This window comes from Larus michahellis, chromosome 9 (assembly GCF_964199755.1).
Source record: "Larus michahellis chromosome 9, bLarMic1.1, whole genome shotgun sequence".
Lineage (NCBI taxonomy): Eukaryota > Metazoa > Chordata > Aves > Charadriiformes > Laridae > Larus > Larus michahellis.
In genome coordinates, this window is record NC_133904.1 from 19593222 (window position 1) to 19613375 (window position 20154).

The 20154-nt window shown below is 40.5% G+C and overlaps 1 protein-coding gene across 2 annotated transcripts; it reads left to right on the forward strand.

Annotated features, from left to right (window-relative positions):
- The first annotated feature begins 2029 nt into the window (after positions 1-2029).
- On the forward strand, positions 2030-20003 carry LACTB (lactamase beta). 2 transcript variants are annotated; one of them, XM_074601305.1, is made up of 6 exons: positions 2030-2197; positions 9817-9883; positions 12911-13101; positions 13463-13808; positions 15448-15613; positions 16695-20003. In XM_074601305.1, exons 1-6 carry the CDS (start codon positions 2159-2161, stop codon positions 17236-17238), a joined length of 1353 nt encoding a protein of 450 aa, XP_074457406.1. In that variant the 5' UTR covers positions 2030-2158; the 3' UTR covers positions 17239-20003. The 2 variants fall into 2 exon arrangements, with proteins under 2 accessions (XP_074457406.1, XP_074457405.1); XM_074601304.1 differs by lacking the exon at positions 2030-2197 and adding an exon at positions 8710-8964.
- The last annotated feature ends 151 nt before the right edge of the window (positions 20004-20154 follow it).

Here is a 20154-nt window from a genome sequence, read left to right on the forward strand (position 1 = left end):
AAAAAAAAAAAAAAGAAGAAAAAGACAAACCCACCGTTTTTTGCAGCTTTTCAGCGTTAGCAAACATGTAGCAAATGTGTGTGTGCTTTTATTACATGCACATGTAGCCATGTCTGAGTGCAAGGCATTTCCTGGAGATTAACAACTGGGTGGGAAGGATTGTGGATACAAGAGACAGCCCAAGGGACCCAAACGGGTCGTTAATCCATGGGAGGCATTCTGTGCTGAGACTTACTGTGGTAAATTGAAATAAAAAGCACACGGGCCTATATGTCTCTGTCTGTGGAGGAGAAGCAGAGGTTATTGCCATTTTGAGCAATTAAATTATTGACTCCTCCCTCTGCTTCCCCATCAGTGTATGTGCTGCTAGCATTAGGAACGCTACAGCTAACAAAAGAACTGATAGGAAGGGTTTACCCTGCATCCATTATTTTTGTGAATCACTTGCTATTAGCAGTTGGGATTTAATTAAGGAACATGGATAAAATCCAAGTTTAAATTGAGTGCAGGATCTATAGGGTTTTGTGTCATTTTAGCTAAGTTGTTTTAAATAAGGTCATTTTACCAAACCACGTATGTGCATATACAACTTTGGCCATGCAGGTGTATATAGAGCATATACAGCTAAGGCCTGCCTATTTGACTAAGCCTTAGTCAAATAAGCAGTGCCATTAGAGCAAAGTCTCAGGGCTGTAGGACCAAGCTTTATAGAGTCATTGCACAATTAGAAGTTCTCTCTTGCATCAAAGCTGCTGGGTCTGTAGCTGCTGCGGCATTTGGTATGTAGGTTTAAAAAGCAAACGGTCATCCCCAGTGAGGATTGCAATGCAGTATTTCAGTTTCCAAAGAAAAAGACTGATATTCAAAGGTGCTGAGCAGCTCTATTTGATCTGAGTAGGACACCTGCATACTGTATTAAGGGTGGGAGATTGCAGAATCCCTATTTAAACTACGATAAAATCAGAAAGCTCTGAAATCTGTTTTCCCAGTTCCTGTTTTCCCCATGGCTGTTTTGCCTCTGAAGCAATAATGAAGAAGTTTCTCTCTTGCAGTGTGAACAACAAAACTAAATGTCAACATGGGGATTTCTCTTAGTTTCTATTTTGTTTTCCCGTTTGAGAATTTACAAGAACACCAGCTGCCTGTGTAAGAAATGCTTTTCACTCACACCTGTTGTTTAAATTTGACAGGCACCAACTCAAGTAGGAACTTGTTAGATTTCTTTACACCACTTGGAAAAAATGTCATCATCCATTAAGTAGAGCAGAGCTTCCCCTCCAGCATCAGTACACCTTGAGCTTGATTCTCTCCTGATGCATGCATCAGTATCTTGCGTACCTTCACGCTACAAGATTGTTTTTATTGGAGGTGAAGGGAAAGAATCCAAGCTGAGTGACAAACATAGATGAGTGTGCAGGTAGTAAAACTGTTCTACTGAGTAATGTTAATCACACTAAAGTATAATTGTAACTTAATTGTGTGTATGTGTAGCTGGCATATGCTGCTATACACCAGAAAGTATATATAGCATCTGAAACATGCAAATGGTTTGGGTTTGCTTCAAGGTCAGAGAAATAAATGATAGTATTTCCAACTCAAGCAGTTGGTAGGTTATTCCAAGTGTCAGGAGGGACAAACTGTCCCACACTTAGTGCTTACTGCAGAAGTTAGTCATCCCAGGCAGTTGTCTTCCCTCAGTAGTGAAGTTTTTCAGGTTTTCTTAGTAGTTTCCCATAGCTCTGCATGCAAAGGTACCTACTTTAGTTTTTGTAATGTTCCTATTGCAGCACAAACCTGTGTAAATGCCATTAACTTGATTTACTCTTATTTTACATGTATGGAAAGGGGATATAGTAAAATCCTTTCTTACTGATCTGTGTAGCATACAGTAATTGTGCACTTACACATCTTTAGAGAGGTTTTTTTGAAACATGCCTCATCTTGTGAACAATAACACGAAGCAAAAAAATGGAGTTCGTAGTATGCATGGACTCACTCCTGTAAGAATACGCAAGCCCAGTGCCAAATGCCTCCACCCAAATATCCGAGATGTTACTAATTTGATAAGAGGCCTTTTCCTGTTTTTCACTAGCTTGTGCAGTTTCTCAAGCTATCTGTGCTCAGTTCTCACGACGAGCATTTTTAGTGGCACAGAACCATGTCTGCAGAGCGAAATGAAGGTGTAATTGCAGCACAGGTAGGTCAAACCACGCTAGACCAGATAGTCATTGCAGTGAATGTGTGGAAAATGGGCTGGCAACCAGCATTCACATGTAGCTGGATGAGTATTTGGTGTGAACTGCAGAGGAACATTTGCTTATGACAGTAGTTATCAGTAAAAACACATGCTGGAGCTTTAAATTAATGTTGAATGGTTTGGAAAAAATTGCTGGAAGAATAGGTACTGAGAAGGCTCTAGAGTCACCTATCTAGAAGAACAAATGAAGACAGTAGATGCAAATCAGGACTGCATTCTTCACACAGGGATATGCCTGAAGATTCATATACAAAATCCAGAGATGCATTTTTCCTCCTGCTGCTGTATCTCTCAAAGTAAACATGCCTGCTGTTTTTCTTCCTGACTTGTAGACACCTGCTATGGAGGACTGAATGCCACCGCCTGGTCTGCTTCTCTCCTGAGTAAGTCAGCCGGTGTGAGGCAGGCAGAGTTCTCACTGCCACATTTCGTGACGCATAGTTGTCTGGGACTTGTTCATTTTCTTGAGCTTTATTTTTTGGGGAGAAAGAGTGGAAAGAGAGGTACGTATTACCCAATTGTGAGGAGCTCTTCCTAGAGCAAGCTGGAAAACTTTCCTATGTGCCTGCACTTCATAATCGCACTTCATAGCTTCAGAATGCTACCTTATGGTTAATATATTTGATCTTTTAGGTGTTTTACACCTCGTGTGATTTACTTTGTTTTAAAGCAGCACACTTCAGTCTGAAAAGCTATACTTGGAAAGTCAAAGAGCTGTCTGGTACCTACTGCATTGTGTGAGTAGTGGTTACGCAAGCCATCATTTTCCATGGTATATTGTACTTCTGTCCACTGAGCGGGGAGAAAAACTGTAGAGGGTAAAAAGATTATACACAGCAACTGAATTCTAATGATAAATGTGAAGACATTCTCAGGGACAAAATTGTTCAGTCCTTTCTGTACTCAGTTTTCTACCAGGAGAGATTGTTGCCTGGAGAATAACTTCAGGAAAAAAAAAAAACAGGAAATAATTCTGTATGGGGTTTTTTTTGTTTTTTGGGTTATTTTTTTTTTGTGGTGGTGGTGGTTTTCTTTTTTTACACTGATGTATTTCACAAATGTTCCTTCATTACTTACTTTCAGCTGGTGACAATTAGTTTTCCTCTGAGTCTCAAGATGTTTAAAGTAGACCCTGAATTAAAAGTATGAGGAAATCACCACTGAGAAACTGGAGTTTCAAAACTAATGTTTTTGCAAAGAAGAAAAAGACTTGTGTGCGGCATTTGTCTGGTCTGTAACCACAGCGTGGTCTTTTCAGCATTCCTTTCCCTGACATGCGAAACATTTCCCAAACTCCCATCCTGTTGTTTCTAGGAACTGTGTCAAACTGCATGCAACTGGTAAAACTAAGGCAGTAATAACGTGGCACTATAAAACTCTTTCATTTTCTGTTGTATTGAAAGTAAACAATCACCAGGTGGCACATCCTGAGTACACAGGAAAATGGAGTAAATTAAGGTGAGTTATGTTCCTTTTATGGTGGTTGTGTTGGGGAGGGAAAAGAAAATACAAAGTCACCAACCTGTGGTGCTGCACGATACTCCAGGTATGAGCTGCTGCTTGGAGGGCAGGGCCAGCCCTGCTGGGCTCCTAGTTCAGCTTGAGGACCACCACTGCTGCCCCATCTGTTACCTTGTGATGGGGACGTGGACATGGCGTGACTGTGCTGCTGGTGTGACCACAACAGGATCGGTGTTCCTGTGCAGTGTAGAAAAAGTACATCAGGTTTAACTAAACTCCTCAAGAAGTTAAGATTGATGAATATCTGAATCATAGTGCAAGCAGAGCTGATGATAAATATGTTGATCTCAGTGTCTAAAGACCCACTGTTTTTAATGCTACTTTTTCTCCTGGTCCAGACACCTTACATGTTTAAAGATTTGTTCCTGATTAATGTTTCTCAGCTAAGTTGTTGGAGAATTCACCCACCTGTGATCCTAGTTTAGGGAAAACAAAAAACAACTCGGGGAATATTTTAATCTTAAAATAAAACTGTGAGTGTGCACCTATTTATGTACCTTTTGGGGAATGGATGCCCGGTTTTTGGCTGGGTGTAACTGTCCTAGCATAGAACATTATTGGTGCACATTGGTAAATTTAGCACTGAAATTACTGAAATTGTACATACACCATAATCATGCAGGTGTTACCTTATTTGATAAACAAATAATAATACTCTGAGAACTGCTATCCTGAGCAAGACCAAACAAAAAATGTATGTGGGTGAGGAATAACAACTCAGTTCAGTAAGTCTGTGACAACCAAGAGAGATCCCACTGCGGTGCAACCACCCTTTTTGCTGCTAACAACTGGTTAAACTGATAAGGTTTCTTACTGCCATCTACTGTACGAATGCTTCAAGCCAGAGAGGAAAAAAATTTCCATCCTTGGTTCTCAAATAAATGAAATTGCTTCTGAAAAGAGAGAAAGAAAGCAGAGTTTGATTTCACTCCACATCTAACTTCACCTTTATTTGTCATCTTTTCAAATTCAGAAAGAATTTGGGTTGGTTTTTTTTAAATCTTTCCTATACTGAGAGTAGAAACATCAGGTATGATCAAGGGAATCATTATCCCTTTACTCTTTGCATTTTCCAGCAACATCAGCTTCCCCTATATCTGTGCATACAAACAGTATTTTTTAATTGCTGCTTTCTTATTTTTCTTCATTTTCTCTAGCACAAATAAATATAAATTACAGTCCTTTTTGACAATTTTAGCTTTTGTCTGTGAATTATTTTCCATTAGATTCAACATTTTTAGATCCAGAAGTCTTCACAAATTACATCTTTAATTAATCCAACTGGAATCCAGTTGGAATAATTGAAATCCATTGGATTAATGGAACATTTCATTGTTTCACAATAAATACAAACAAAGAAAACACTTTTCTTACACTGCTACTTCCTAAATTTTTAAAAGCCCCTTCCTACAAACTCAACCTACAAGCTTCAGTTTGGGTCTGTGGCAGTTATAAATGGTATTTAATAGGATGAAAGAGCGGAGCTGGGCTCATGATTTCAGAACTGACCAGCCCTTTATCAGGGGAATACTAATACGCCTCCCTTGTTTCTTATCATTCAAACCTTGAATGTTGTTTGTTAAAAACATTATCCATCTTTTCAATTTTGATGGAAATGGTAAACTGAGGGGCACGTCGCTGTAGAATTTTGCCATGTCGGTGAGTTAGAAAAGTAACTGAGATCATCATAGCAAAAAAAAATGAGATCAAAGTCCAGGCCTACAAGCAGGAACAGCCACAACAACATCTGTTAAACGTTGCTGAGACATCAGGATCCACAAAAGCACTTGCAGAAATGGAGGACTGACAGAAGTGATGAAATTGTTTTTGAAATACCTGTAGATCTATTTTTTTAAGAGTCATGTTTTAGGAAACACTGATGAAGCCTCACAATTTGCAAACACCTGATGTTTCCACATACTGCTGAGCACCAGCAGCAGAATGAGCATTTTACATGTTTTGATGGTGGGCTAGCCACCACAGAACAGTATAAAAGCTACTGCCCACCTTGGTGTTCCCCACCTCACACAGTAACAGTGTTATGAAAAAGCCAGTGAACAAAGTAGCGTACAACTACAAGGGCAGGATGACTAGGAAGATACATAAGCACTTTAAGGTCTCACATTATTGCGCCTTTGGTGTTTGTCTTGCTCAAAGGCTATAAAGCCTTAAAAGATTCTTGATGGTGAGACTCTAAAGCTGGCCCCTGCTGAGGTGAGTTGTGTCGTGCTATTCTTTATCATCTGAATAAGGCATATCTCTTCACGCAGGCTTTTCAAACCAGGTATGTACAACTCGGTGAGGAGGCAGAGCAGAGGAAAAGTCAGCTGGTTTAGTGCTAAACCACATGGAGGTTTTCCACCGTGCCAGAGGGGTCTCCAGGTGGACTTTTCCGGCTGTGTTACATAAGGAAGATGGATTACAGCTGAGTCTGGGCCTATACTTCTAAGTGGCTGATGGATGAGGATAGAAGAAAAACATCTTTGTTAAACATTTTTGTTAAAATTAGAATTGGATTAGACTGGTGCTTGCTGTCCTTATTTTCTATTGCTATCAGTGGGAGCAGAAAATTCTCAAAACCTTCTAAGCCTGATATCTCAACTCAAAGTTAACAAAACCAGCAGCTTTGTGGAAGACACAACGGATAACAGCAGGCCATGTTGTGCTACTGGATTTCACACAAAGCTCTTCATTAAGGCAATCAGAGAAAAATGGCAAGATCAGTTTCTGGCTTAGGCCCATTCAAAAGTGTGGTGCCAAAGAGTGTTCCTACTGAGCAGGTTAATGTAAGAATGCAGAGAATCCTGCTGCAAAACGCTTCCAGAGACAGCGTGACCCAGTGAAAATGAGTTATGAGAAAGTAAATACAGCATCTTTTACCAGTTGGGTATGACGTTGTACTGTGATAAGCAACAGAGTTTTATTGTGAAAATAGTAATGAGAAATAAATGCCGGTAGTGAAAAGTGTAGCATCTGGTCTGCATTTGACTTCACGCATGAAAGCTGTTTGGACTGACTTCCTGCCAAATCCTGCAGTTTTTGAGATCATCGGACATGAAGGGAGATTGAACTCCCTAGATTAGCGTCTCAGGATTTTCTCCTAGCAGAGCATATGCGGAGTTCTGAAAGGACAGACTCCTCACTTCTGCTTACAAGTATGGCCCATATTTTTATGCATTTTTTAAGCTATTGTATTCTCTGTCAACATTTCTAACATTTATGGAGCGGCCGTTATTAAAGGTTGTTAGCTGTTGTTCAAGAATCCTTCAACATCTATACATAGGGTTTTAAATCATTGTCTAAATACCCCAGAAAATCTCCAAGAAGTAAACGGCAAACCCCCACGCAATCCATCAGACGGGATGCTGTGGGCTTTCTGCACAAGGAGCTTTCTGCACAAGGAGCTTTCTGCATTGCCAAATAATGATACAACCCTATCCCATCTATTTGTGATTTGCAGGGTCTAAGCTCCTTAGAACAGTCCGGTCTAGGGTGTTCCCTTGAGAGGACTGACTTTGAAGAGTTCAAGGCTACTATGAACATTTCTCAACTGTTTGGATGCCGGTGCTTTCTCCACAGTATGCCAAGGGCTCTGCTGCTTTTGGTATCGCCTCTAAAATTTGCTACTCGTTGTGGACCATGGCATGCTTAGTTCACATAAACTAGTCCCTCCCTGTCCTCCCCTCTTGCACTTGGACTATTGGACTAGGTCTTCTGAAATCCAAAAGAAGAGCACTAAGGGTGCTAAAAAAAAGACTGAAATGAACTGCTAACACGAGGGTTTTTTAACCACCTTTGGACCTAATGGCATCTGCTCAAGCATCATTGCAATTAGTAATTTCACAGCAATGACATACAGGAAGGGGATGACTGAGTATCTTCATACTAATGAAGATATTTTGATGTTCCAGTTAGACATGTGGACTAACAATTCCAATGACAGCCTTGTGTGGCTCTGGATTTGCTTTTGCATTAGACACATACAACCTCTTTAATTGTCATAAAAGGCTGCTGTGAGGATCCCAAATCTGCAGCCTTGTCTGCTTGGCAAAGCTCACAAGAGTCCTGGTTTTTGGATGTATGTTTGGATGGGACTTGGATCTACCTGCCCAGCTGAATCTGCTGATGCACTGAAAATTGTTCTTTCCTTCTGCCTTCTTGAGTAATACCGTCACTATTTGGTCACTCTTCAGTCTCTTCAGCTTGCTGCTCAGTCAACATTCAAATCATTAGAGAGCTACTAAAATTTTATGGGAAACCAAACATGTGGAAGGTTTTGAGACAGTTCAAAAGCATCAACTGAAGGGCATTGTCCTCTCTGTAGCCTCTGTCTAAAGAGAGCAGCTACGTGGAAAAATTATTTCTGTGAGTGTCATTGGCACTGCTGTAGGCTGAAACTTGATTCCAAACCCAGGCTTGGAAAATTCAATATTTGCTAGTAATTCCTCACTAATCTAATTAAATATGCTCATCTTGCAGTTGGGTTTATCTTGGTGTTAGCCTCGCTTGCCCTGCTTGGCGTTCAGCAGCAGGCTACATGGGATCCTGCCCTTGTTTGCTGTGGAGTGCAGAGTTAGGGCGAGAAGTTACGTGGTGGCTTGGAGCGTCCCCCGTCTTCTCTCCACCCTCGTCTTCTCTCCGTTCTCCTCTGCTCGACGTGGCTGCGATGGAAGCGTTGGTTAAACCCCGCTGATCCGACTCCCGCCAGGCGAAGGGGGACCGGCCCCTGCTCAGGAGAGGCGCTGTGGGGCCGGGGGAGCCCCGGCACGGCCGGAGAGGCTCCACTTGCCCCACTCCCGGTCCCGCCGCCACCGCCGTCGCTGCGCCGAGAGGGGCGGCCGCCCTCGCTCGATGCGCTCGGAGCTCGGCCGGGCGAGCGCTCGGGCGCGGCTGGAGCTGCCTGGCGGTCGCCCGGTGAGGCGGCGGCGGCGCGGCGCGGCGCGGCCATGCGGGGCCTGGCGCGGGCCCTGTGGAGGGCGGCGGCGGCCCGGCGAAGGGGCGGCGGTGCCGGGGCGCGGTCCTGGGGCTGGGGGCTGGCGCTGGGGCTGGCCATGGGGGTGAAGGTGCCGACGCCGGCGGGCTGCGAGGCCGACGGCGGGCAGGAGGCGGAGGTGAAGCCGCTGCCGCCCCCTCGGGGCTTCGGCGCGGCCATCGAGAGGAGCCGGGACCTGGTGCGCAGGATTAAGGTGCTGAGCGAGCGGGGTCGGAGGGCAGCCGGGGCCTCGCCGCCGTGAGGGGGAAGGCGGCCGGCTGTCTCGTTACCGTGGACGTCGCGATCGCTGCAAGAGACTTGGGTCAAGCCGCGGGGGAGGGAGGGGATCGTTTCTGGGGGGCCTGGGGGAGGAGGGCGAACCCCGCCGAGCTGCCGGGCTCGTCCCGAGCTCTCCGGTGAGGGGCCGCGCCCGCCCCGCCCCGCCCGCCGCTCCTGCGGGTGCTCGGCCGCCGCAGACGGGCGTCGCGGGAGCTGCCCTCAGGGATATTTCATGATTTTTCTTCTTAATGCAACGCCGGTGAAGACTGGCAGTACTTGGGAGGCGTCGGCCGGGCCGAGGTTGATGCGGGTGCTGGTGGCAGTGTCTGAGAACAAGGGAGGGCCTGGGGGGCTGTAGGAAGGAGAGAGAAGAGGACCTTAAAAAGCGCGTTGTAGTTACTTTGAAAACCTGACTCAAACTCCTTTGAAGTTCTGCTTGCTTATAGGTGATGCAGTTTGCATGTTGCATACTGACTCTGTAGTGTTTTGTTTCTGTTAAGCTTTCCTTGCACGTCCTGATCGCCAATTTAGTTAAATCATTATTTTATTGACATTATTATTGTTGTTATATGTATTTTTCCCAGCTGCTGGGTTAAAATGACTGCTTTTCGAAAGCAGTTTATACCAGTTCAGCCCAAATCATACTTGACAAAGTTTCAACTGTAATGTGACAACAATATGCAGGTGTATTTGTAGGATTGCGTTTGCATTTTTAGGGTTTGGGAAAAGGCTTTTTTTTAACTGTAAAGATCCTTCTTAATGTTTTCTGTCTGTTTTTTTTTCACAGGATGAAGCAGGAATCCCAGGTATACTAGTTGGAGTTTCTGTAGATGGAAAGGAAGTCTGGTCGGAAGGTTAGTATATGGGAGTAGTAGTTGTGCATGCTGTTGGGAAGTAATGAACGTTTTAAAAATGAACAAGTTAGACGCACTGATCAGGCTGAGATTTCATCCACTTGATGTCACATCTCCGGGCAGTGGCCAGAAACAGGTGCCTAGGGAGTATGAAGTGATACTTTCCGTGGTAAACTTCAATGATTTCCAGGAACTGATAATTTATTAACTTCCTGAATGTGCTAGTATATCTCAACAGTTATGTTTAAGAACATTTCTTCCATTAATTTGTCAGATTGGTCTTTGAGTATACTTACACTCCAGGTATACAGCTGTGGAGTGGTCTGGTAGAACTCTGTATAGGAGGTGAACTGTTCTCCGCACAGGAACTTAATTAATAGTCAAAGTAGTAATGGCTCACATTTGGTGATCTGGCTCACATTTGGGGGCTGAAGTGTAGATTTTTGCTGGGAAGATACTGGGATTTAACAGGTGTCATCCTTCCAGAAATTGCAAGTGATTTTTCTGGTTACACAGTTTAGTTTTAAATAGAGTCTGTGAGTACTGCTCATATCACGTAGACATTTGATGTTTATTTAAAAAAAACCACCAAACTGTGTGTGTATTTTTGGAAACATTTTCATAATGTGTTTTGGGTTTTTTGGACAGCTTATATGTAAGTGGCAACATATTTTATTAATGTGTTACAGAATTTGGAAAAAAAAATCTTTGTAAGTGAGATTGTGACTAACTTTCTTCTGACATTCTGTTGTTGCATTGACTTTTATATATGTATAAAGCTGATTGTAAGTTTTAATTTCTCTTTCATCATGACAGCGGTGAGTTGGAGAGCCTCTGGTACCTTTTGTCACATGGCCTAATAAGAAAATTGTACTGGAAACTTAATCACAAACTTTCTCAAACCAGATAGCTTTTTCTGGTCTCACATTACCTAGCAATTAAAGCAGTTGTTTTTATAAGATTTTGCAGAATCCTTCCGTTGATATCAGGGAAGTGCCTGAGGGAGCTAGTGCCGGGGTTGTGATTTATCACCAGCACTGCCAGATCCAGTAGTGAGAGAACTTCACGTGGGAGCGTGAGCCATGGCAGAGCTTCCCGTACCCTGCTGTGTATTGACAAAAACAACGTGCCTTTAGTAAGGCAGCTGGGAGGTGGGAAGCATTGCTCTAGCAGACTTCTGGCTTGTTTTGTTGTCCTCCTTCCTTCTTCATGGGGAGAACAGGTGTAAGTTGCACATATTCTGTGACCATAGTACTAAATCTGCTTTCTTGCTGAACTGATAGGAGTGATTTGAGACTTGGCAGGTATTTTCACTGAGGGGTACAGCATCTGCGTTCACAAGCATCATGCAAGCACTTGAGTAGCAACTTCACGTAAAAGGAAGGGTCTTGGGCAACTGACATGTCATCTGGTTTATTTCTTGTATTTTGGCAAGAGATTTTTTCCGTGAGTAGTTCATTATTAGACTGCAGTTTTATATAGGCAGACATGCATTGCTTGCAGGCCTTGCTTGTACTCAAAACTACAAATATGTCGCTACTGCATTTCATTGCTTTTTATGCAGCAACATCATTTGCACAGTTTCCTCAAACCTAGCTCAAACTAGAGATTAGTATGGAAGCCTGATAATGCCTAATTAATTCCAGTTCTTGCTACCAGACTTGTGGGTTGGTTATGTTAACAGAGGAGCCGCTGCCTGAGCATTCACACACCATTCATGGTGGCGCACAAACACACACCTACTCTTGGGCACACTTCCTCCTTTTTGAGGCTTGACCCTAGATTTCCTGCAGCAGAGTCTCAGGGATTGGATTTTATAAAATAATTGATGTAATTGAAAGGTACAGCAGCCAGGACAGCCTGGGCTGGGTGCCTCCAAAGAGAGGGACCCCAAAGAAAGAAATCCCTGGGCAGTTACACTCTTGTGATCCATACACCCACTCTTCACGTGCCCTTCATGCACTGTCCATGCATCTTTTAGTCCAATGGTGATTTTTAGTCTGGGATCTTCTAACATCTTATTGGATTCTTTTTTTGTGTCCAGGTAGGCAGGCAGTTGATTTGCAGTTTTAGCTGAGGGTTGGAGCCTCCTTATTTTCTGGTTTAGCCTCCTTGTGCACCTGCACTCGCTGTCAGAACATGGGGAACTGAAGTGTCCCAGACTTGGGGAAAAAAACCAACACATCAGTGTGATACCGAAACATTTTCCCATACTAAAAGAATAAACCACAGCACAGTACCAGCTGCTGTGAAAATTACTACGAAAAATAACCCTATCATGGCCTAAAGCTTCAGCAAATCTAGCTACTCATCCTAAGTAAAGCTAGGCAAACGGCACAGATCACACCTTATTATAATCCTAAATAATTTATTCTAGTTAAAACTTACTTATTTACGCTAAGCAAGTAATATCCCTCAACAGATTACATAGGAAAACACTGGTACAGAGACTATTAAGCTGTCTTTTAATTGAAGTTGGGCTGAGTGATGTTGAAACATAACGTATAACACCACTGTTTTGTGAAGCTTTACAGTTTAGGTAATTGCTGAGTTTGTGTATTAATTCCTTTCTCAATTTCTGTGTTGATAAAAAAAAGACCCTTTACTCTTTCAACCATTAATTCAGAACAATAAATGGAGTATTTGTGACTGTTGGTCAGTTATTTTACAGTCTAGATTTTGGTCTCTCTAGTTTTTCTACATTGAATATTTGACCTCAGGAGTGTAAATTTTGGCTTAATCTTCAATCTCGTTTATCGTTAGGTTTGTTTTGTAGTCTCAAACCAGGACAATCAATAACTTGGGGTGCCATTGGCCAATACAATGGACTTTGATTAACTGTTCCTACTACATTTAAAATGTTATTAACTTAATTGAAGCAGGAGCAGGGATAGTCCAACGCTTCAGATCCCAGTTTAGCTAAAGGAAAAACATTTTAAGGAGCCAGTAAATCTAATTCATTGCAAATAATTAACTCAGCATGCCTCTGTGCAAAATATTTACCACAGTGTTTTTATTTTCTTAAAGGTTTGGGTTATGCTGATGTAGAGAATCGTGTAGTATGTAAGCCAGAGACAATCATGCGAATTGCTAGTATTAGCAAGTGTCTTACGATGATGGCTGTTGCTAAGTTGTGGGAAGAGGGGAAACTGGATTTAGATGCTCCAGTGCAGAAATACGTCCCTGAATTTCCAGAAAAAGTCTACGAGGGTGAAAAGGTATGTAATTGTAATTGTTTATTGGTAACACTTTTTTGGATTTTTGTTCCTGGCATTTCACAGCTGTATGTGTGCAGGTGCCTGTATCTGGACCTATTTCTGTAAAAAACAAAAATCATTTAGACAAGTACTGATGTTTGCTGCTCAAAAAAGCAACGCTGGAAATTTGGATCTTCAGTTTTCTATCAAGTGTGTGGTGTGCATGTAAATATGTATATATTTTGACTGGTTTTAAGACATGATACTTAAAAGATCTTCTTTCTCTGTTCCTAGTCATGTTGAATTTTACTTTTCTGGTGATTTAGTGTGCAAATTCTTTAATAAAGAGAGCTCATGTTTAAATATTGTCCTTTCTACCTAGGTCGCTATTACTACAAGGCTGTTAGTTTCCCACTTGAGTGGGATTCGTCACTATGAAAAAGATATTGCAAAAGTAAAGGAAGAAAAGGAAAAGGCAAACAGAGCATTTAAACTAACAAAGCCCTATCAGGATAAAGAACAAAAAGAAGAAGGCGGCAAAGGGATTGAAAAGACTGATTCTGTCAAACCGAGGAAAGAACACGAAGGTGAGGTAAAAAGCCGAAATTCAAAACCTGGCAAGAGAGACAAGGAATTTGAGCAAGAAGAGTATTATTTGAAGGAAAAATTTGGAAGTGTGATTGAATCACTGAAGATATTTAAAAATGATCCCTTATTCTTTAAACCAGGTGAGTTTCTATTCAGTTAGACCAAAATGTGCTCTTCTGGTGAAATTTTTGTTTCAAATTGGAAGATAGTAGAATCCAGTAAAGAGTGTTTGGGGGGGGGTTTGTTTTCTTCTGCTTTTTTCCCCTCACCCCTTTTTTTTTTTCGTCTTGTGCCCCATTAAGAGCTCAACAGAGGAGTACTTGGGCTGTTCTGCACAAACCATCCGGTCATGTAATTGCCTTAAAACTGACATAACTTTTGAAGACTGAACTGATCAGGATTTTATCAGTTCAGTTTTAGATAACAGTCTTGTATAGATATCTTTACGAATCTACTGACTTAAAGAATTATGCTCATAGGGATACCTTCTAATGGTGTATCTGCACCATAATCCAGCGGGTTCAAAATATGATGTAGCAAAGACTTAAAAGGTAATACAAAGAGTCCCAGATAATGCAGGAGAGAAGAGAAAGAGGGACCTCGGGTAGAAATAAGACTCTTCTCACTTCTTCCAGGAGCTCTAAGTAATGCAGTAAGTGCTGTGAAACGTACCAGTTACTGAATTTATAAATGCTAAAGCAGATTATAATTTTGGTAACAAATTTGTATCTACAAAGTATTTTGTAAGCAGATACCAACTTGCTGTATTCCTGCTCTGGGCCTTCTAGATACAAACCAAAAGCAAAAAATTTTAGTGGGGTACTAAACCAGAGCTAAAAGATTTTACAGAAAGGCCACAGAATCACAGAAGGTTATTTACTGTTGGAATTATTTAAGTTAATTATAGAGAGGACGTTGAGGAACTCTGGGTGTAATTTCTAAATGAATTAGGTTAACAGGCAAATGATATGCATTGCTGATAAACAGTAAATAATGCGCATTTAAGGGGAGAAGGATAAGAAGGGGGAGAAGTTAACCACTTACCATCTTGGAGAGTTCTAGGAACCACTTCAAGTAGGAGATCTGTCTCAACTGTAGGCAATTCAGCAGTTGCTTGATATGTAGATGTTTCATAAAGGGCGTCTCATTCACAAGAATGAGATTTTTAAAAATGAAACATTGTTTTGTAAATAAATTACATTGTCTTAAATAGTATGCATGTTAGCGTTCACATTATCTTCCGGGATATTCTAGAACTAGAAACACTATGGTAGAGGTGATCAAGACCTTTGAAAACCTTGAATGAGTACTACCCTTGTCTTTCCACCTCTAGGGTATAGATTCACAAGCAAGTCACAGTAGATGAGCGTCTTTTAAGAAGTGATTTTATGGTTTGCTTCAGCTTTCCAAATCCAGATATCCTTGTTAGAACTGGTAGGGTAAATCTTGTGGAAAGGATGTTAAATGTCAGTCTTCGCATCTGGGTGTGAAACCTGGCTGTACATGCCAATCCCTGAAAATTTTTTAGCGCTGTTCTCAGAGCGACCGGCACTTGGCAAGCACCTGTGCCTGCTGCAGTACAGAAAAGTCCCAGGGCCCAGTATCATAAGCTTGTGATTCGCATCATATTAAAATGGGGATGGAGGGAGCGTTTTTTAATTCATTGCTATATATGGTTTTATTTGCACATGTGATTACTTAAATTTTATTCTTCAGATTCTATTTAAGCGTCATGCAGCTAACTTCCCCCCCTCCCCTTTCTCATTGTGTTCCTTCAAGGTAGTCAGTTCTTGTATTCAACATACGGCTTTACTCTCTTAAGCGCTGTTGTGGAGAGAGCTTCAGGACAAAAATTTACAGATTATATGCTAAAAATGTTTCGCGATTTGGATATGCTGTCAACTGTACTGGATGACAATGAAGCAATGATATATAACAGAGCAAGGTAAACAAGGATGAAATATTTTTTTTCCACAACAATTTTTGCTCTTTCTGTCTTTATTAAGCCAACTGAATTAAGAACATGTGAATTACTATTTTTTTACTTTTAAACAAAGTGGCTTATGTTATTTCAAAGTTAGTCATGTAACTGATGTTATGTCAGCATTATGGTATTGGTTCTGTAATTACCATGTAAAATTACAGAATAGGAAGTAAGTATTTCCTGTTATGAAAGTATATATAGGGGGGAGTGGCAGGGGTGACTTTGAAGTTTGCATTTATTTTGGGTACAAATAAGCAGGCAAGTGTAAATAGAGTAAAATAAAGGAGTAACTAGGAGATTATGTTAGAATATATAGTTACCTTGGTTTGCTTAATATACTGACTTCTTAAGAGTTCCATGGAATTGTAATAGTCTCACAGCAACACAAGGTTTTCATAAATGTAATTATAGTATCAATTTTAACCAGAATTAAAATTCTGTTTAACACGGAACATGCTTCACCAATTGATTTCTTTTTATTAACTTTTGAAAACTTCTTCTTAGTAGTTCCAGAATATTCAGTTGTTGTAGAATATGGTAACTGTAATGGAGCAGTGGGGGGAAATCAATCATAAATGGTAACTACTGTCTAGGAGCAGTCACCTAAGACTTCAGTGAAATTTCAGCTCAGTGCCTGATAATCATGCGGTAGTTGTAGGATTCCTCTTTCTTAAAACACGTTAAATCTAGTACAGAGATTTAAGAAAAATCCTGTGCTGGCTGATCTATAGATTTCTGTCACATGTCTTATTTGTATATTGCCTTTACTCTTAGTATATCCTAAGAGTAAGAAGAAGGATTAGTACTTTTGTTGAAACTAAGCTTCTAACCTAAGAAATCACCTTAATTTCTGTTTTCCTGTCTGAATTTCTTGTTGATTTTTCTGCAAGAAATATATTTTTAAAAATATATATTTAAAACCGTTCTGAAGTTTCATGAGAACAAGCTAATGCATGCTCAGATTGCTCTTTTAAGGTAAGGCAGCTTAAAATAGTTGTGTATAGTATCTGAGAATGACAAGTTGATTTTTCTTGACTTCTAGGTGCTATGTTTACAACAAAAAGGGACGGCTGGTAAACGCACCGTATGTGGACAATTCTTACAAGTGGGCTGGTGGTGGCTTCCTGTCATCAGTGGGTGACCTTCTGAAATTTGGAAATGCCTTGTTATACAGTTACCAAGCCGGACAATTTAAAAACACTAATGACAAACTTCTTCCTGGGTACCTCAAACCAGACACAGTCGCAATGATGTGGACCCCAGTGCCAAAAACAGAAGTATCGTGGGACAGGGATGGTAAATACGCAATGGCTTGGGCTGTAGTAGAGAAAAAACAACAATGTGGCTGTTGCAGACAGCAGAGACACTACGCATCTCATACGGGTGGTGCAGTGGGCGCAAGTAGTGTCCTCCTCATTCTTCCTGAAGAGCTGGACTCTGAAGCTGTAGATACTGGGCTAGTGGCACCACCTAGAGGAGTAATTGTTAGTATTATCTGTAATATGCAATCAGTTTCACTCAACGGCACTGCCTTAAAGATTGCGAGGGAATTTGACAAAGAAAAATGGGCACAATACATGGATTAAAAAAAGAGGGACGCGTAACTGCTCTCACTGTACTGAAACATGAGAAACAAATGGAGAAGGGTGTAATTGGACTTTGAGATCACTAAGAATACGTGAAGAAAAAGCATCAAAAATTCACTTAATTAACTTCTGATAGTGGTGCTAAACTTATGTCTAACTGGAATTCATCTCTCAGGGAAGTTCCTAACTTACAGAACAGGAGAATGTAACAGTCAAACTTGACTTCCTGTAGTCCCTGTGTAAATTACCATTGTATTAACAAGTTTTTTTCTCATCCAGTCAAGCATTTGAGCAACTAGCATTGGTTTCTTATGCTGAGAAGTACAACAATAAATCATCTACCTTAAATGTTAAATTTTTGAAAAAATTCACATCTCTATTTGAGCACAAAATAATTCGTTATTCTCACAGTTCCAGTCTGCCAAAACTGTTCAGTATTACTTTTTAAAGAACAATGGTTTTACTGTTGATTTTTACATTTTCACATAGCACTTTTCTTACTTGCTTAAAAAGCAAAAAAAACGCCAACAAAACCCAAATCCTGAAGCTACATCCAGGATGCAGATTTATACCGGAAGTACTCTTTTGTCAGAGCTGTGGATTGTTAAGAATTAGAAAAGAATGAAGCTAGAGTAATGTAAGTAAAAATCTTTTTGTTATTTAGATGTCCTCTCCATTTTTATTGGACACAGAGAATGTGTGAAACTAGTTTACTGTGAAATAAAGGTATCATTTCCACAGTCAAATATGCCCGAATAGCTGACAGCACATGGTGAGCTGTCAAACTGTCTCATTGTCTTTGAAGGATACACATGCTAACTTTGGTAGCCAGAAATGGCACTATATTCTGTCAGGTAGGTATTCCTTTAGATATAGGAATTAGGAACTCAAATAACTTGAAGCCAGTAGTAGAAGTCTTACAGACTTTGAGAGGTTTTTTTGAAAACCATCCTTTTTTCCATTTGGAGACGTGTTACTTTTGCACAAGGTTGAAACAATAAATTGTGACAGAGTTCCAAAGAAGCATTTTCTAATCTTCAATTTTACTATAGGAATACAGTAACATCTGAATGTGTTAATTTTATATATTCCGTAATGGCATGGAAGATCTCCATGATCTCCAAGATCTACCCCCACCCCACTTTCCCTGCCGTTACAGCAGACAGTATTTCCAGGCTGAGACAAACCAAAATATGCTTCAGGAAGGGTTTGAAGTTAGTGCTTCTAGTATTCTAGCTTCTAATGCTTCTAGCTTCATAGTTGTTACCTGCCCGGTGGTAAAACAACACGCTGTCGTCTCTGTTCCCCATATGTCTATGATGACATTTATTACCTAAGACTGACAAACTGGGAAATTTAATATTTTGAGGTGTCAGTGTTATACCTACATTTTGAATTGAAGCTAGTAGGACTGGTTTAGTACTCTTCATAATTGTAATCATTCTTGTGCCTTAAAACAGTAAAAGCTTACACCTAAACTATTTGCTTGGGTTTTCTGGCCCACTCACCAAAAATTCACTTTTTTCATTCATTAACGATGGGTTGTCTTCATCTCAAGAATATCAAATCAGTAGAGACAACAGAGAGAACCCTTCTGAACAAACTGTCATTTGGTCAGGCAGTACATTACATACCCTTCCACTGAGGTCTTTGGTATTGTTTGGGAGTTCCAATACAGAAGTACTGGAGGTGAGCGTCTTCCACAACAGCAACATTTTTTTTTTCCAGTCTTGAGCACCTGCTAGCTGGGTAAATGTGCAGCAGCAGAAGTCATTGCCCGTTTTACACAGGGAACGAGAGTAAGTAGTTCTAAGTTGTTTTCATGTTGAAGAATACATGAATAGAAATAGACCAAATACAATGTTTTAAATGTAGAAAACCTGAGAAGTAACGCTGTTATTTTAGGATTTATAACATACCTTTTTGCAAGTGGTATTTACTCTTTAAAACCATTTTGCATACTTGAGAGAAAACAAGGTTTACGCACTGACCGTTGTGTTTGCATTTAGAGAACGATGCGGAATGTAGAAGGCATAGGTTTACTGTTACGGTTGTCTGCATATGACCAAACACTAATAAATGTAAATATTTGATGTATGAAAGCGAATAATGGTAAGAAGTGTCCTAAGGAATTTCTAACACCAAGATCTTAATGAGAGTGTCTCACTCCCCTCATAAGTTACGTTTAGCCAACAACTTTTTATATGTATACCACGTTTTTTATGCTGTATCTCCTGTAACTTAGGGCTTTTAAAAAAACACTCAGTTGTCACATGTACAGTCTTGGAGATGCTATGATGTCTGAATTTCATCTTCCAGTACCTGTAACAAAATGGGTCACTGACTTTCTCTGATTCGGTATTTACTTATCATGAGTCTTATATTTTAGGGTAGAAGAAGAGAAGGCAAAGATATGGAAGACTAGGAATCAATCTGGCCGCAGCACATGTATTCAGGATACAAGTGAATTAATATTGCTACTTTGATCTTTGTCCTGAAACCAGTTATTTGATGGACCGGCATTAAGTGTGGGAAACTGGCCAATTAAGAGCAGCTTTTACGATAAACTTGCTCTTAAATTAACCTTTATTGTGAAAACACAGTATGGTACTGACATAAAGCTGTACTTTTCTTAAAAGGCACGTATGCTAAATTGGCGCATCTATTTCTGTATCAAAACATCTGCTTTTTGCATCTGATAATTATAGGTGTTCACTGTTTGAATTAACTGAAATAAAACTTATCTAGCAAATGCAACAAGTTGTAATACTGGGTTTTGGGGTTTTTTATTCACTAAGAAACATACGTATTTTAAAAGTCGTAAAAAATAATACAGGTTAAATAGAAATTCCCAACAATAATTAGCTCGGCAAGATAACCGATACTTTGAAAAAGATGTTGATACTTAACTTGAGA